The sequence below is a fragment of the Thamnophis elegans genome, chromosome 4, assembly GCF_009769535.1.
Source record: "Thamnophis elegans isolate rThaEle1 chromosome 4, rThaEle1.pri, whole genome shotgun sequence".
NCBI lineage: Eukaryota > Metazoa > Chordata > Lepidosauria > Squamata > Colubridae > Thamnophis > Thamnophis elegans.
The window spans coordinates 117,405,354-117,422,783 of NC_045544.1; the positions used below are offsets into that span (position 1 = coordinate 117,405,354).

A 17,430-nucleotide genomic window follows, 5' to 3' on the forward strand; every position below is an offset into this window, starting at 1 on the left:
TCCCCCAGCCAGCAGAGCTGGCTGGGGGAATTCTGGGAGTTGAAGTCCACGGGACTTAAAGTCGCCAAGGTTGAGAAACACTGGATTAGATAGGTGTCGAGATTCTGAGTAATGAATCCAACCAATTCAGCAACTCTGAGACTTTTAGCTTTCTTAAAGAACTGCTTTGAGAACATCGTTTCAGCACAGTTGAAGAACAAACGAGCTCTGGCTATTTCCCACGCTTTCAAGATAATTAAAGATTAGACAGCTCCCACCCTCGTCACTGGTTACGTGTTCTGACTCTTCCAGTCTCTGGCCAGCACTTGCTAGGATGACCTTGGTTCCCACAAGATAGTAAGTTGTTGATGTTTGTTCTGACATTCCAAAGCTCCCTCCTCCCCCACAAAGTTTGTCAAGCTGAGAATGGAGAAAATGGCTGTGACAGGCCCCACCCGTTTCGAAGTTGACAATGTTATGTAAAAGTAAAAAGTTGAGCTTGTACATTATTACCTTATTCTACTGTGCCAAAGAGTCATAAATCAATCTTTTTCCCCCCTTTCCCTCCTTTATTTTCCCCTTATTTTCATTTTTCTTTGTATTTCTGTATTTTATATTTTGATAAACGAATTAAAAATTTGAATCTAAAAAAAAGGGAAGATAGTCCAAACACTAAGGGGATTAGCAACAAATCAGGAAAGCAACTTTGAACAGTTTCCTTCCTACAAGAATCCTAGGAAGCTGCTAGGAGGAATTTTACAGCCCCAATCCCTGCATGAGTCGTTAGGAGATTCACAGGTGGCAGCACCACCTGGAATTGAGCCCACAGCTCCCAGCTACTCTGCACTCTTTGCTTCAAGTCAAGGCAATTTTGGTTTTGCATAGAAGACACAGGGTGGAGACGAAGATGCAATGTACCAGTAGCATCCTTGTTCTCTAGCTTTCTGGAAGAGAAAGTTGTGTAGGGTGACTTTCTGTGTTTTAAGTAAGAAATAAACAGTAATATTGAAATATCATTGTTTTAAATGTTCCTTGTCCTTTGTTATAAACAGAGTACAGATACAATATGTGTTTGTGTGTGTTTGTGTGCGCATGCATGTGTGTGTATAGGTATAAATATATCCCTGTGAATATATAAAGATACACACATTTGAGTAAAAAACACATTTATGTGCACAAAATAAAATACTGTACAACATGGTTGCCTTCCTAAGGCATAAAAAGTTTTTGTAATTTCATGCTCTTGTGTGAAGAGAGAAAAACTGAGGTTTCTGTTACATCCTGTATGTCCAACACGACATGGCCCATCTCCAGATTCAAACTGAGGTGTAGGACTTTGCCATAAGTTGCAAAAGCAGAGGTGAGAACCAAAGGCGTAGAGCTGGCAGGGAATTCTGAGAGTTGAAATTCATGTGTCTTCAAGTGGCTGAGAAACACTGGTGGAGAACATCTTAGAAGACAGCAGGCTGCTTGATGATGCTTTCATCATTGTAAGCTTCAGAGGCTGAAGTGCGAATCAAATCTTGAGGAAGGCTTTCTCGGGCTTGCTGCATTCGGTGACGAGCCCGTTGGAATGCCTCTGCAACAAAGAGAACAGACATGGTAGTTAAGTGGAGGTTCAACCTGTGCAGTCACCTAGTTCCCCTGCCTGACCATTCCTTCCTTCTAGACCTTTTAACCAACATTCCATGCTGAAATATTGAAAGCATGCAAGGAGTTGAATATAATATGCAGGCTAGAAAGTATGTCTTTTAGTACCTCTGTGGAAGAGAGAAAGAAAATGTACTGTGCAAAAGCAAAACAATGATTTTGACTTTCCCTTACTGCCTTATTCTGACACACCATCCAGAATAACAAATATTTTATTCTATATTTTTTTAAAGACCTGGGGGCTACAAAGTTATTTTAACTTTAAAAAAATATAAAAAATAGTATTCCTCTGTAAATCTGAGTTTTGCAAGTAAGAAACAGATATCATATGTTTTTCATTAAATGGGTAAAAATACAATCCTCTTTAAATGATTCTAATGTTCAAGATAATTTAAAACAATATTCAATTAGAAGATATGTTCATATTTAATAAAATGAATAACCACCTGTGAATCTGAGCTTTTAAAGAAACTATCATACATTGAATTAAATGATGAAACAATTTAGAATTAAAATGCATAAAATGGCCATTGAGAATCCTAAGAATAAAAATGGTGCCCTGCTGGATTGGACCCCTGGTACATCAGTCTCTTATCACAGTGGCCAACTCAGGACACAAGAAAGTCCACTAGTTTCCCAGCAGATGGCCTTTAAAGCAATTACACTGTGATCAAGGCTAATAATCATTAGCCCCTTGGATTCCCATGAAATGATCCAAACTGTTTCTGAAGTCACCTTAGTTGATAGCCAACAACATATCTCACAGTAGCAAATTCCAAAATTTAATTATGTATTAATATTTCCTTTAGTCTACCCAGGAGTCAATTTAATTGGGTGACCTCTGGTTATAGAAGTTTGGGAAGGGAAAAATAGCTTTTTGTCCACTTTAACTGCATTATGCATAGTTGTGTGACGTTTCAGTCATGTCCCCTTTCATCAGCCTTCTTTTTAGACTAAAAAAGCTCAAATATTGCAATCTTTCCTGATAGGGAAATTGTAAAGACCAAGATCCAAAATAGTTCTGCTTTGCGCAAAAAAAAAATCATACCTGTTCCTGTGTCAAAAGCCTTACCTAAAACATTATAAAGGGAACTTTGCTGACTGAAGTTTCCTAGTCGATCCAGAACACTCTGCATGCGTTTCTTCATGGAGCTGGACTCCAGAAAAGCTCTGCCAAGAAAAAAGTTTTAAACATATAATTTTGAAATTTTTAAACTTTGAGAACCAGTCATAAGTACTATTGTTCAGTGTTGTTGCAACTTCAAATAAGTGATCACTAAGCAAGCACTATGTATGTGCTTCCTTATGTTTGCATCTGTATCAATGTGAATATCGAAATTAGGCATTTGAATCTAAAGGCAGATAACCAAGCTGATAATGGAAGCCGCTTTTTGCTGAAATTTCTTTAAATACAGAAGAAAAGATTCTCTTCCCTATGCATGTTCTCAATGTCCAGAAATTCTCTCTCTACTGAAGAGGAAATCTTACTTGGACTGCTGCAGGCAGTTCAGCCGGAAAGTGACGCTCCCTGTTGTTTCAGAACGAAAACCTAAACGGCTGAGACGATCACCCTGCACAGAAGATAAGCATCAGTTTAGAGGAAGTCTTATCTGAGTTTTCATCCTTCATTCTCCATAAATGTGCCAAGTTCTGAACCAAAATTCTTTGCAGAAAATATGGGTGGGCATAGGGAGGCAGGCACTCACTGTGAAAGTACTTGGCACTTTGGTGTAGGTTATATCCTCAAGCTCTGGAGATCCTCCAATGAAAAACCTCCGTAGTTCTGAAATGGTGCCCAACTCCACAGGACGCCATGTAGAAACAGACAAAGTGTGAACTCCTGAATCATCGGGTTGAACGGGATTGATGCCAGAGATATGGGGGGAGAAAAATCAAAAGGCTACTCAGAACATGCATGCACACAACCAATGTTAGCCACTGAGATCATGATATAAAAGTTCCAGTGAAATACAAGACCTGGGAACTGTGTACTTCAAGCAAAGGAAAATTTAGAGATACTCAACAATAAATAAGAGAAGCTGGATTTTCATGGCACGTACAAGATGCCATAGTGCATTTATTTATACATTTGCTGGATTAGGTGACATCTCAGACACAGAGTGACTGTGGGTGGCTTATGGACTATAAATCATGGTTTATATAACACAATACTATGTTTGTATCATACTAAGACAAACCCAAACAACCACATTACAGCTTAGCACAATGTACAAACTCAACAAATTTGCCCATCATTTGGCAGTGAAGACAGGCGATGTTCACATCACTTGGTGCATTAATCTTCTATCAAGGATATACTATCCCATTTGAATGGAAGGAAGACAATCCTTTCCAAACCTTAAATCATCTACCTTTCCCCCACAAAATTGTTGCATGTTAAGCAAAGGATAAATGCCCCAAACCACCCAGAAAATTTCACCAATCAGTAGGAATGTGAGTCTGCTAGGAGAATGACAGAAAGGCATGATAAAGAGAGTATCTATTATAAGCTTGCCATCTTAAGTGCTAAGAGTGTGCCATCTTAAAAGGAGTTCCCAGAATTCCAGCAGTTAAGGAAATAAGAAAGTTTTCTCAAATTACAGTTATCAGAAGAGCATCTAGTACTAAAATGTATGATGAACATACACTACTTGAGGCAAGTAAAAAAATAAAAATGTATTTTGATTTTTTTTCCATGTAAATCACTCAAGGGTCCCATAAAAGTGGTTATATGAGGTAAATCAAGTAACTAAATTAATATCAATAAATTTGCTCCAGGAGTTGCACCAATGCAAGTTCAGTTCTAGCACTGTCTTTTACCTGGCGTTGCTGGCAGCACTACAAAGCCATAGCCTTCAATACGGTACCTATGCCAGAAATCCAAGGAAAGAACCTCAAAGTATAGGACAGGCCACTCAGGGAGGGAGCCTATAAGAGGAAGGAAGATAGTGAATAAGACACCAGCCAGTTTCACATCAATGTCATGTTTTATTCCAGGATAAACAGTAGGGCAATTCTGCTGATCAAGGGGATGGTTTTTAACAGATTAACAGAGTTGGAAAAGACCTTGTAGGTCAGGATGTCAAGTTGGCAGCCCGTGAGCCAGATGTGTCACGCACAGATCACCCCACCCCCACCCCAGCTCTGTGAAGGGGGGGAAATGTTGCCAAATGTCACATGTCAGCAATGTGACATGGCGAGTTTGACACTTGTGTTGCAAGTCATCTAGTGCAATAGTTTTCCACTACAATCAGAATAAACCATTGCTCAGAGGCACAATCCTCTGACACAGTTGCAAGTCTTCATTGAAATGAATACAAGCTAGGCAACACTTCCTGTTCTTCTGCAGGCCTCGCCCATACAACTGTACAATGTTTTTTCTAGAGCAGAAGTGTACAATGGGAGGTGTCAAGGCTGCCTATAGTCCCCTGAAACCATGGCTTCAGTTCTGAGAAATCTCCAAAATTTGTAACTAATTTGTAATTTTTAATATTGGGAGAGGGTGAGTGAATATATAAGTGGAGAATGATCATATTAATTACATTTAGCTGTAATTAAATTTTAACATGTATTCAATTTTTAAATAGAATTTTGTGTTTGTCTCTAACAATCTTAAGGGTAGTAATAATAGTGGTATACCTCCCAAAGGCTTCATAACGTAGAGAATGTTCCAGAAAATTACATCACATAAAATGAAATCCCTCTGTCTCCAACGTGACAGGCCAATCAATTCCCCCCAATGGACAAAATACCGTATTTTGTCGGAGTATAAGATGCACTGGAGTATAAGACACCAAGGTTTTAAAGAGGCAAATTTTTTTAAAAAAGTTTTTGCACTCTGCAAACCTCCCAAAATGGCCCGGTTTTTGCAAAAACAAGCCTGTTCCCCCCCTCCCCCAAAAGGCATGAATAGCCTTTAGGTTTGCAGAGTGTTCCTGGGGGGGTGGGGGCTCCCCAAAACGAGCAAAAAACGGCCCCGTTTTTTGTCAAAAAAATTGCACACATAGCCTTTAGGAGGCTTACAGAATACTCCTGGGGGCTGGGGGGGAAGGCAAAATTGAGCAAACAACGGCCTGGTTTTCACTCATTTCTGCCCTCTCCAGCTCCCAGGAGCTCTCTGAAAGCCTTCTACAGGCTCTGCACGGCCATTTTGGTGAAGGGGGCAGGGTTTTGGGAGGCAAAAAATGCTGTAGTCAGTGTATAAGACGCACCCAGATTTTTCAGCCTTTTTTTTGAGGGAAAAGAGTGCGTCTTATGTTCTGAAAAATACGGTACCTGAAATCCATTAGAGCAGAACCACTTCTGAACTTCTTTCTCATACACAATGGCATGACTCACCTTCCAAGTCATCCTCTTGGGTGAAGAACATCTCCAGGGTAAATGGGAAGGAAAAAAAAGCCACCCTATCCTAGGAATGAAAAATAGTAGCATCAGTTTTTACATGGAGTAGCAGGGAACAGAACAACCATGTGTGTAGGTTTGTGTATTTGTGTGTGGGATAAGAAAACCAACAAATATCCCCTCAAGAGAGATATGCTGCAATAGCAATAGCTCTTAGTCTTATATACTGTTTTACAGTGCTTTACAGGCCTCTCTAAGCGGTTTACAGAGTCTGCCTATTGCCCCCAACAATCTGGGTCCTCATTTTACCCACCCCGGAAGGATGGAAGGCTGAGTCAACCTTGATCCAGTGAGACTTGAACTGCCAAACTGCTGGCAGCTGGCAGTCAGCAGAAGTAGCCTGCAGTACTGCATTTTAAACACTGAGCCACGATAGCTCTTAAGCTTGATTCAGAGTTGCCTGCAACTGTGCCTAGGGGTTGCTACATATATATGCTGTAAAAAGATTGATGGGTAAGCTTAGGATTCGCAGGTGTATAACTGCAACAGCTATGCAACTGTCTCCAAATGACAGAGGCATGTGTTCCCTGATGCTCGAGAAGTCTAATCTTTAGACCAATAGAATCAACTCTACTGACTTTGTGCCAACACTGAAGAATTCACATAGACCCTAAAGCAAGGGAGGTTCCCCCCCTCCCCACAAATATTTGTCTACATGCTGAAGATCTTCTCCAATCTGTTCTCCAGATTTAATTTTTATCTTTTTAAAAATTACATCATTTTCTATAGTTGCCCATTTTACAATTGTGATTCTAGTGACCATCCTAGACTAAAAAGTCTCATAATTCTTATCCCCTGGGCATTCCAGTTGAATCTGTGAGAATTTATGGGCCAACTGAGGTTCAATGAAATTTAATGGAAATCATTAAGAAATCTCAATAATTTGGCAGCATAATACATTTAAGAATTAAAGGAGTAAGTTGAAGAAGGTTCTACTAAAACTTGGCTTTGAAATATTAGGAGTATCAGAAAACTAAAATGCACAGCAAGAACTGCATTCCTGAGTCATGTAAGGTTGCTATTCCTCAAAGTAGGAAAGAAAAATGTGCCTCAAACCCCAAAAACTGGCATTAAACACTGTGCCTCTGCAAATAGTTCCCCTCCCTCACAAAGGAACCATCTTAAACATACTTTGCCATGTACTTTGCTAGTGCAAGTCTGTGTTATTCCAGAGAGTAGTTGAGATGGGGGACACGACCAATCTAGAAAGAAAATAGAAGCTTTTAGTACTGCAGAGAAGACAGCAAGATTAATGAGTAGCTAAAGCACAAAACCTCTGCTCCAAAAAACCAGACACCTGTTCATTGCATACCAGGTAGTTCCTGACATAATGACTGTAATTGAGCCTGGAATTAGGGTCCACCATATTGACCAGGCCCAATTTTATGTGATGATCATTAAGCAAATGCAAGGGTGATTAAATGAATCCACAGCAAAAATGCTAAAAATCATGGGCATGCTAAAAATGGCCATAAATGTGAGCCAGTAGCCTAGTTCCCAAATGAAATTAGGTGTGTGTGTGTGTGTGTGTGTGTGTGTGTACATGCTGCAGTTGGAACTCTGCAATCGAGTCCTAAGTACCTTTCCAGGGGATTTTTGTAACTTTGGTCGTTAAGCAACTGCTCATTATGCAAGGACTACCTGTATGTCTCCCCCCCCCTCCCCAAAAAACCATTAGAATTTCTCTCAGATATACTAATATGGAACAATATGGAAAAATACTGTACATAGCTTTAAATTATTTGATCCTTTTTCTTTTCTTCACCTTGAATCATGCACACTTAGGATTAAAATGACTCCAGCGTTATAAAAGTAATGCTAGCTTATTTTATTAGCCATATTTCTGTTATGCTTGTGATCTTGAAGTGTGCGATGCAACAGGTAGATAAGTGATGAGATAGAGAAGGGAGACATGATTTTTTTCTGGCTCTCATCATGAGATTGTCCATCAGTATTTTAAGACTGGATTTTAGAGAAAAATAGCTTTGGGAAATGCACAACCTCAAATAACAAGAGGGTAGGTTCAAGGATATGCTTGATTTACTGTGGGAAGACTTATGAATTCCTGTATAGTTTCAATTATTTCTTTGCTAGAAGCAACTCTCTAGGAGGATACACATTTCTACTTTATGTGGTAGATGCCATATCACATCTTTCTCCCAATCCTAAGGGCCCAATTTGTACTACTCACAGCTGGGCAGTTCCAAGAAGAAATGTATGTACAGATTGTTGTATTCGTAACCCTGGGCGGAAACTAGGAAAGAAAAGGAAACATGGTAATAAAGCCTTATTCTCTGGACCTTTTCTCTTATTCTTAACCAAGCTGTCCAATCCAATGAAGATGCACACACCTTGCTAAAGAGATTTTGAGTTTATAACAAAACCTGAATGAGTTGGCTAATCAAACTTGTAGGATATTTTAGTTACAATCACAGCTCTAGATCGCTTACTAACTGAAAAGTTAGTCATTTTTCTGAATAGCAAAAAGGTACCTAAAGCAATATTAGGGAAACCACAAAATTAATTACAGAACGATGAGAGGTACAAATCAGTTAGCAGGATCACAATTTCCTCTACTCAATTTCATAGGGCAGGCGTAGGCTTCCAATTACAGTTTGACCCTTAGTATTGATTTAGGTGCCTGGGGATCAATCTTGGGTTGAATGTGGAATAAACAGCTATCTTACCTATTTCACCATTAACAAAGAGTCGGAAAATACCAGGAGCAGTCTGCAAGAGGAAAGAATGAATGTTACCCAGCAGAAAAATTGCAGTTGAAAAGTTTTCCAGTGCCCAAGAGCTGCTGGCTCATCAGACTTAATTAATCTAGACTGGAGGAATCAAAGGGTTGATCTGATATAAAGCAACTATATATTTAGCAATAGCAATAGCAGTAGACTTATATACCGCTTCATAGGCCTTTCAGGCCTCTCTAAGCGGTTTACAGAGAGTCAGCATATTGCCCCCAACAATCTGGGTCCTCATTTTACCCACCTCGGAAGGATGGAAGGCTGAGTCAACCCTGAGCCGGTGAGATTTGAACCGCTGACCTGCTGATCTAGCAGTAGCCTGCAGTGCTGCATTTAACCACTGCGCCACCTTGGCTCTATATATATTAGAAGGGGAACATCGGGTGCAAAACCCCAAGCCAGAGACATTAATTTATTTAATTATATCTCACCTTTATTATTTTTATAAATAACTCAAGGCGGTGAGCAGATCTAACATACCTTCTTCCTCCTAATTTCACCACAGGAAGAATCCTGTTAGGTTGATTGGTCCAAGTCACCCAGCCGGCTTTCATGCCAAAAGTAGAATTAGAACTCATGGTCATTTCTAACTTGGTGCCTGTTAATACGCATCTTGATGACTTTATTGCACAAAGAGTAATTTACACATAGCAGCTAACCATTTTGTGGAAGGAAGTTCTCATTTTTACCTCTTCTATTACTTGATTTTATGAACACAGGGATGGAAGGGTTTTTTGATGGTCAATGAAACAGGAGACATCTCAAAGGTTATGTGATGAATAGATGACAGAGGTGGTGGGTCAGGACAAATTCAGGACTTGAGATTCTATTGTCAGTGTGCTTCAGATTCAAAGATTAAAAATATCCTTGGTTGAGCTTGGTTCCTGATGGCTTATCTATGTAATTTTTAACGATGTTACAGAAGTGGCTTGCCTTTGTACCCCAGAATATTTTTTTTCTCAGTCTGTCAATGACTCAGGAATGCGGTTCTCCATCCAAGGACTAGCCAACATCAACAGTGCTAGCTTCCTTATAATACTTAAGGCATGCATAAGCACAATTTAATTTTCAGTAGTGGTTTCTCAATTAAACAATAACTAGTATGAGAAATCTGCATGGTGAGCAAAGGACTAAGAAGAAAACAGCAGTACAATTTTTCTCTCTCCAGGAAAATCACTATTATAATACAACCTGCAAATTGCAGGAACTTTACCTATCAGCTCAAATCATATCAAAATTTTGTTTCAAATAATGGTAACTAATCATGAATGTTATGGTAATGCATTACAAAGCAGAACTCCAAATTCCACCAACCTGACACTCTCCACTAAAAATAGAACCAGACTGTGAGGTTCTGAGGTTCTGTTTTAAACAAGTTAAGATTAGAGTTAACAGCTACAAAGTAAAGCAGACACGTCTAGCGCAAAAAGAAGTCACTTACCATCTCAAAGTCAGATCCAACAAGTCCACTGAGATACTCTTTATGTCGGCTGTACAACTAAGGAATGAAACATACAGTCAGAAAATAAGACATATACCCTTTTACAAATTTAGACCCCACTTAGGAGCGAAAGATAAGAGTTCTTACATCCTTGAAGACACGCTGTTCCCGTGCTTGCTCCTTCTCTTCCACTGTGGCCGATGCATTCTCCAGAGTGAATTTCCACATTTCCCGCTTCTCTCCTTCCAGCTCAATCCTTCAGGGAGCCAAACAACACAGCCCAACTCAGAGAAAAGATCTGTACAATTGATATGCAATTGCCCCTTGACTCCAACTCATTTTTGAAGATCAAAGAGCTCTAAATGCTGCTCACCTGTAAGGCCCTTTTGTGCCTGTAAAATCTGGCTTGACTGTGATGACTCCATTGCCATCTACCTTGATCATGCAGAGAACATACTCGTACTCCTTGCAACCAAGCCTACGTAGAAATCATTATTAAAACATGACCTGCTTCTCAGGGCTTAAATACTGGCAGTACAAGATAAATCCAGGTGTTTCTGAACATATTATAGAGCAATGTTATGCAAACCCCAGATCCAAGACCAAAGGGAAACCCTAAAACATAGAAGATGGTCTTGAAATATTGGAGAGCTTCTGTGCCACTTTAGCACTAGCACTTAGACGTATATACCGCTTCATAGTGCTTTATAGCCGCCTCTCTAAGCGGCTTCAGAGTCAGCATATTGCCCCCAACAATCTGGGTCCTCATTTTACCCACTTCGTAAGGATGGAAGGCTGAGTCAACCTTGAGCCATGCGGGACACTGCTCTCATGCAGCTATCACCTTTGGTTCTGTATCAAGGAGTGCTAATGACTTTTGTTCAACTTCAAACACTTTTTGGAACATTGGGGGGGGTGCTGAGAAAAAAACAATGGGGCTGCAAAGCTTGGGTGCACAGAAACTTACTTGCCTTGGGGTCCTAGGTCCCCCATAATATACATGGTCTGCACAGGAGTATTAAGGACATGGTTGTTCTTGATGAATTCTTCTGAGGGCTGCCAGGTGATAATTCGGGATTTCAGGCTGTTTCCTTCTCTGCCAAGAGGGTCAAAGGAGACTGTTGCTTATAGTGAAGCAGGTTTCCTTCTGCTTTGGCAGGTTGGATCAAAATCATCCCCCAGACCAAGAGATTTGTACAGCAAAAGCAATGTCCGTGGCTGCACTTACACTGGCCTCCGTTCTTGTCTCCTCCTCCTCACATTAGCCATCATTTCTGCCAAATACGAAGGCACTTCCTTATCAGAAGTGGTCATTTTCTGACCATGCTGGAATGTAAGAAGAGAGGTTGTTATACTCATTTAAAAAAGAAAAATGTGAGCTAAGAGGTTCCATTCAAAACCCAGGGAAATATCTTTTTGCAGTATTTTTGGTACAAAGCAGACAGCAAAGGCTCCAGTGACAGCCCATCAAGGGAAAGCACTTTAAAGTTTCCAAGGTTGAGAAACACTGCTCCAGAATTGAACACCTGCTAATTACATGCTTTCTTGGCAGTAATATGAAAGTGATTTGGTATTGCAATCTTTCAATATATTTCCCAACTTCCAACTCTAACCAACCACTCTGGACTTTCCTGGTGATCTTCCATCCAAACATAACAATGATCTAAGCCTGTCTTAGCTTTGGAGGAATCTGCCAAGATTACCAAGATGCTACTTTCTGTCTGGACTTTACTCCCTAAGGCAGGAATTATATTTGTAATTAACAATGTCATTAATTATTACTTAATGATTATAAGCATATTTTTTTTACATTACTTCATATTTTCTAGTAGGAACAATTCCGCTCTTCCTATCATTCATATTGACATAAAGAATGGATTCTGGGTCAGGCATTCCAGTATCCAACGCCATCTCTGTTAAAAGCTGGTACCTCTTCTAGGCTGGTGAAGCGGTCATGGTCTGTGTATGTGAAGATCCGCTTATTCTTTCGACCCCCGGACTCTTCCAATTTTAGGATATCCTGGTAGTATTGTCGGTCAAGTGGGCTCTGGCAGGCAGACTGATTCTGGTAAAGATCAACCTCAAACTAAATAAAGTAGGGAAAAAAACCATTGTTGCTTGTGTAACAAAGTCCTCCCTACAAAATCTTCAACCCATGGAACTGCAGTATCAGCAAAGCAGAGGTCCAGCAAAAAACAAATAGTTGGACTTGTTAGATGAGCAAATCACAAAAACAAGCCACTAACTTCTGCAGGACTCATATCCAACTGAATTTCTTATGTCTGAATAGGCCCGCTGAAGGTGAAGAATGGGGGAGAAGCAAAGGGACATAGTTTGGACAGAATGTCCCACCAAGGCTACAACTCAACAAAATAGGTCAAAAGTAGTCCGAAACATTTCTACCTATTAGACTGAGTCATTAGTCTCTAAAAACCTGAAGGAGAAAGTGTACAAAAGAAGCCTGTCTTCTTCATTTAACGTAAAAAGGCAAAAGCCCTTGTGAGCATGATGTACAGTACTGTTAAACTGACTCCCTATTCAAGGGAGTTCAACTAGGCAAGAAAAATACCTGTGATATCTAAAGTGATAATCAAAAAGTTTTCTTTTGAATTATTTTTTGTATTTGTATTTGTATTTATTGGACATTTATAGGCCGCCCTTTTCCCTGAGGGGACTCAGGGCGGCTTACAATCACAAAGGAAAGGGAGTGTAGGACAGTACAAAAAGAAATGTGAACAAAGGTAAATTAAACAATAAAACTCAACATTCACTCAACATTCGGGAGGGGCGAAAATAGACTTATCCCCAGGCCTGACGGGCTAGCCAGTTCTTGAGGGCTGTGCGGAAGGCCTGGACGGTGGTGAGGGTACGAATCTCCACGGGGAGATTGTTCCATAGTGTCGGAGCCGCAACAGAGAAGGCTCTCCTCCGAGTAGTCGCCAGTCGGCACTGACTGGCGGATGGAATACGGAGGAGGCCAACTCTATGCGATCTGATGGGACGCAGGGAGATAATTGGCAGAAGGCGGTCTCTCAAATAGCCAGATCCACTACCATGGAGCGCTTTATAGGTGGTGAGTAGGACCTTGAAGTGCACCCGGAGATCGACAGGTAGCCAGTGCAGCTCACGGAGGATCGGTGTTATGTGGGCGAACCGTGGTGCGCCCACGATCACTCGCGCGGCCGCATTCTGGACTAGCTGAAGTCTCCGGATGCTCTTCAAGGGCAGCCCCATGTAGAGCACGTTACAGTATTCCAGCCTAGAGATCACAAGGGCTCGAGTGACTGTTGTGAGGGCCTCCCGATTCAGGTAGGGCCGCAACTGGCGCACCAGGCGAACCTGGGCAAATGCCCCCCTGGTCACAGCTGAGAGATGGTGGTCAAAGGTCCTCCGAATCATTTTGAGTGTGAAAGATATACAAAATTCCTTCTGAACATGAAATAATTGTTTTAAAAGCAGTATAGGCTCTTCAAATATTGTAGAAGCATCCCAAACTCCCAAATGTTCACAATAGGGGTTGGTGCTTAAGAACATTTGAAATAAAACATCTTTACCTGAGTGACTGAGAAAAAAAATGTAGGCCCACTGTTGAAATTCAGATGATTTATAGTTTCATATTTTTCAATCCAGAAGTCTTTGGGAGTGAAGTTTGTACTTTTACACATTCCATGAGATATCCATGTGAAATTTGCAGAACAGCACACGATACATTTGCAAGAACAGCACATGATCAGTCTGCACAAGAGGCTAGAACATTATGCTTGGATGAAGGAGATCACTGGTCAGCCAGATATCTGGCTTACGTAAGAATAAATTCACTGCCAGAAGCAGTGAAAACTGCTAGAATCATTAGTGGGACAATCATCCCATCTACTCACTTGACTGAATAGTTTTTCTTGCCAGCCAATAACAGCCTCCTCTTTCTCCTCTTCAGGACAATGTCCACCTGAAACATAGACAAGCCTCCAAAGTGTGCTTGGCAAGAATAATGGCTTAAGACGCTCCAACTCTCCCAGAATTTATTTTCTTTCTTGATTACATATATACGTAACATCTGGGCAGGTCTAATGATTATTTTATTGCTTTGAATGTCTTTATATTCAGAAGCAAAGCCAAAGACAAGAAAAACTTAGGAGTTAGCCACACTAAATCATTGCACAAATCATGGGGCATTAAATTTGGCGATTTAACAAGAAAAGCAATGCAGGAAATGAGAAAATTGCTGTGGGGAGATCAGACAATCTCATTGACCAAGGTCATTAGTTTTGTTAAGGTAAATAATATCTCCTGACCACCAAAATAAAAGTGAATTTAAAAATGAAACAAAATTGTACAGAAACTTATCTTGGTTCCATGGTCATATTGTACAAAGTGAATATTTCAATTATTTGGTTTTATACTGCTCAGACTTTGCACTTTTAACAGTCTTAACACCTGACCAGACTTCCAGAAATAATTGTTCTTAAAGTCCAGCCAAGAGCACTCACCTGCTGAGTTGTAAGGCTCAAAAGTTGACAAGCCAATGAACTGCTGGCCTGATTGGAAGAAAGACTGCTTTAGCTGCTGTAATAGAAGGCTAGTGGAAGTAACCCGCTGAAGTTTAACCCTGCAAGAAAGAAATATATTGTTTTTGGACATCTGGAATGTGACATTCAGAGCCAGTTGCTTGGGGGCAAAATGAAAGCAGAGGAAGATTACTCCAAATAACTGTTCTACTTAAGACTTCTGTCCCTATTAAACATTATCAGTTGGGAAGTATCTGAATTTTAAAAAATTTTTACTTTCTTTTAAAATATATTTAAGAATAGAATATGGATGTGTAACTAGAGCAACACAAAAATGGATTTACAAACCATAAAAATGATAAAATGTTAAGAAAAACATCCCTCTAACATTTCACCAGTAACATTAAATTAAGAGAATACATGGAGATAATCACAAAACAATCGATTTAAAATTATCAATAGGGTGAAGTTAGAAATTAACAATGGCAACTACAATAAGATTTTTCAGTCAAAATAGTAAGATAAAAATTTCTAGCTAATCTGAGATAATCTGCCCTTAACTTTATAGGCACTTAAAAAGAACTCAGCATTTTAAGATCTTAAGAGAAATTCAAACTTCAGTTGCAGCCAAAGTCTATGTGCAGATTTATAATTCATAAATGTTTTCCAAGCTGAAGTCAATAGATATATTTTTAAAAAATATGAAATAAGTTTTGACATTGGCGGCATACCGGTACTTCCAACAATGTTACTTCAGTGTACTTTGTAAAAAGATATGTGGTGCTCTACAGTAAAAACAATTGCAAGAAAAGAAAAATCAGAATTTAAAATCTGTTTCATTCTATTGTGAGGCATCTTCCAGAATGGTTGAATAATCCAAATATGAATTATTACATTTCCAGCAGTACTAAATATATCACCATATCTATTTCTATTATCTGAGACGTTATTGGTGACAATAAGTAAATGTTTCAATTTTCCTCTTAAATTATTATTTTTCCAGGACTGGATACGCATGGGTTTTTGTAATTCTTTATATAGGTGTGATAGTAATTTTAAGGGGTGAGTTATCTTTTAACCATCTGAGCACTTGTACTTTAAATATACTTTTCCTGATTTTCAGATTGATTTTTTTAATTATCTTTGATTTTACAGTAACATCAATACTGCACTGTTGATTGTATCTACTGGTAGTAGTTGTGACTAAAAACAAGATATTATGGATTCTCTATACACAGAAGTGCAATAAAGCCAGACTTTTGTTAATTTTAGTTAGAGCTATCAAATCAGAACTGTAAAGGTCTAAAAACTATATGCAAGCTAAGGAATACCAGTCACTCTTAACATTTACTGCTTTTTAGCAGTTGTCTAGGTTTTTGCAGCACATAGTAGACATATTCTAGCATTAATTTTGCTTTGTTTAAAAAATTATTTTATATTTTGCATCCAGTAACTGTTGGACTCCTTGATTATATTAATTAGTACTGCCGGACATATCTAAAATTAAATGATTTCCCTAAGAGAAACTGATTATAGATCTCTGAATAAGAGTAACTATAATAGAAATGCATGTAATTTCTCATACTTTTATTCATATTTATTTATATCCCAATGCTACATACTGTTTCTATATCATTGCAACTATGTTTGCAATTATTTTGCAGCATGTTTGAAATTATTTCTTTTTGGTATATTATATTAGGAACACTAACCCTCAGTTACTTGTGCATCTTGTATTGTGCATTTATTTTATTCTTATTCCTGTTACTGTCAGTTGATGTTGTGGTTGTCGACTGCTTATTTGGCACATTGTTATCAAGCCCTCAGATCTCAGTTTGCATTTTAGTCTTTTATTTAACTCAACTTTTAACACGCACCCCAATACACGCAAGCTATTGCCAACTTAGGGGGGGGGGAAACACTTTCTGCATTCCTGAGGTGGATTATAAATCCCATCGGGTTTATTATATAGTACATTGAGCTTTAAACGGTCACACTCCTTTCAATAATATAGGACTTTAGAGTGGCTACTCCGCGATTTTTCCCTCGGGGAGGGCAGTCCTTATTAGAGATTTGCCGCCTGTGCGCGTTTAGGGGGCATTTGAGGTGTAATTTTGAGAGGGAGAGCTCAATTTCCTGTTAGAAAACAGAGTAAAATATATTGGTTTCCTCTGTTGGAAACCAATATATTGATGCCACGGGATGTTTTCCAGACTGGCTTGTTTCACCGATAGGCGAGCTGCAAATCAAAAGGGCGACTGGAGTAACGGACTGGCGGCAGCGGCAACTTTGAGACGCGGGAAGAGTTCGGGGCATTTCACGACAGAGAAGGGAAGGGAAAACCAACCTGAGGCGCAGGTTACGGATGGGGTCTCGGGTTCGGTAGACAGCCCCACCCGTGTCTTCGTTCCAAGCCGCCTCCGCCATCGCTCCCGGGACGGGGAGAGGAAGGCAGCGGCGTCTCGACTAGGCCGCTTTTTCCATGGAAACGACAAGATGGCGCTGAACGTAAATATAGGAAAAGAAGAGCCCCCTAAAGCGTCAGTGGCTCCGTGAGAAAAGCCAGGGGTCTCCGCGGGAGAATTAAGGGAAGCGGTTTTGCAAGACGCGTTTGTCACACGCCTGTAGATGTTCTCAATCATCCAGATCATGGTTGTCCCAAGGGGTTTTCTCCAAAAAGCAACTAGACTTTTTTGAGATTTTT

The 17,430-nt window shown here is 39.8% G+C and overlaps 1 protein-coding gene across 1 annotated transcript; it reads right to left on the minus strand.

Annotated features, from left to right (window-relative positions):
- Positions 1-1,128: 1,128 nt before the first annotated feature.
- On the minus strand, positions 1,129-17,210 carry MKS1 (MKS transition zone complex subunit 1). The gene is made up of 18 exons (XM_032216792.1): positions 17,074-17,210; positions 14,709-14,827; positions 14,100-14,167; positions 12,152-12,307; positions 11,450-11,547; positions 11,189-11,317; positions 10,595-10,699; positions 10,369-10,477; positions 10,222-10,278; positions 8,718-8,760; positions 8,222-8,284; positions 7,162-7,232; positions 5,968-6,037; positions 4,450-4,557; positions 3,336-3,469; positions 3,118-3,200; positions 2,702-2,799; positions 1,129-1,558 (listed from the first exon to the last, which is right to left on the minus strand). The coding sequence occupies exons 1-18, from the start codon at positions 17,151-17,153 to the stop codon at positions 1,431-1,433; spliced, it is 1,719 nt and encodes a 572-aa protein (XP_032072683.1). The 5' UTR covers positions 17,154-17,210; the 3' UTR covers positions 1,129-1,430.
- Positions 17,211-17,430: the final 220 nt, after the last annotated feature.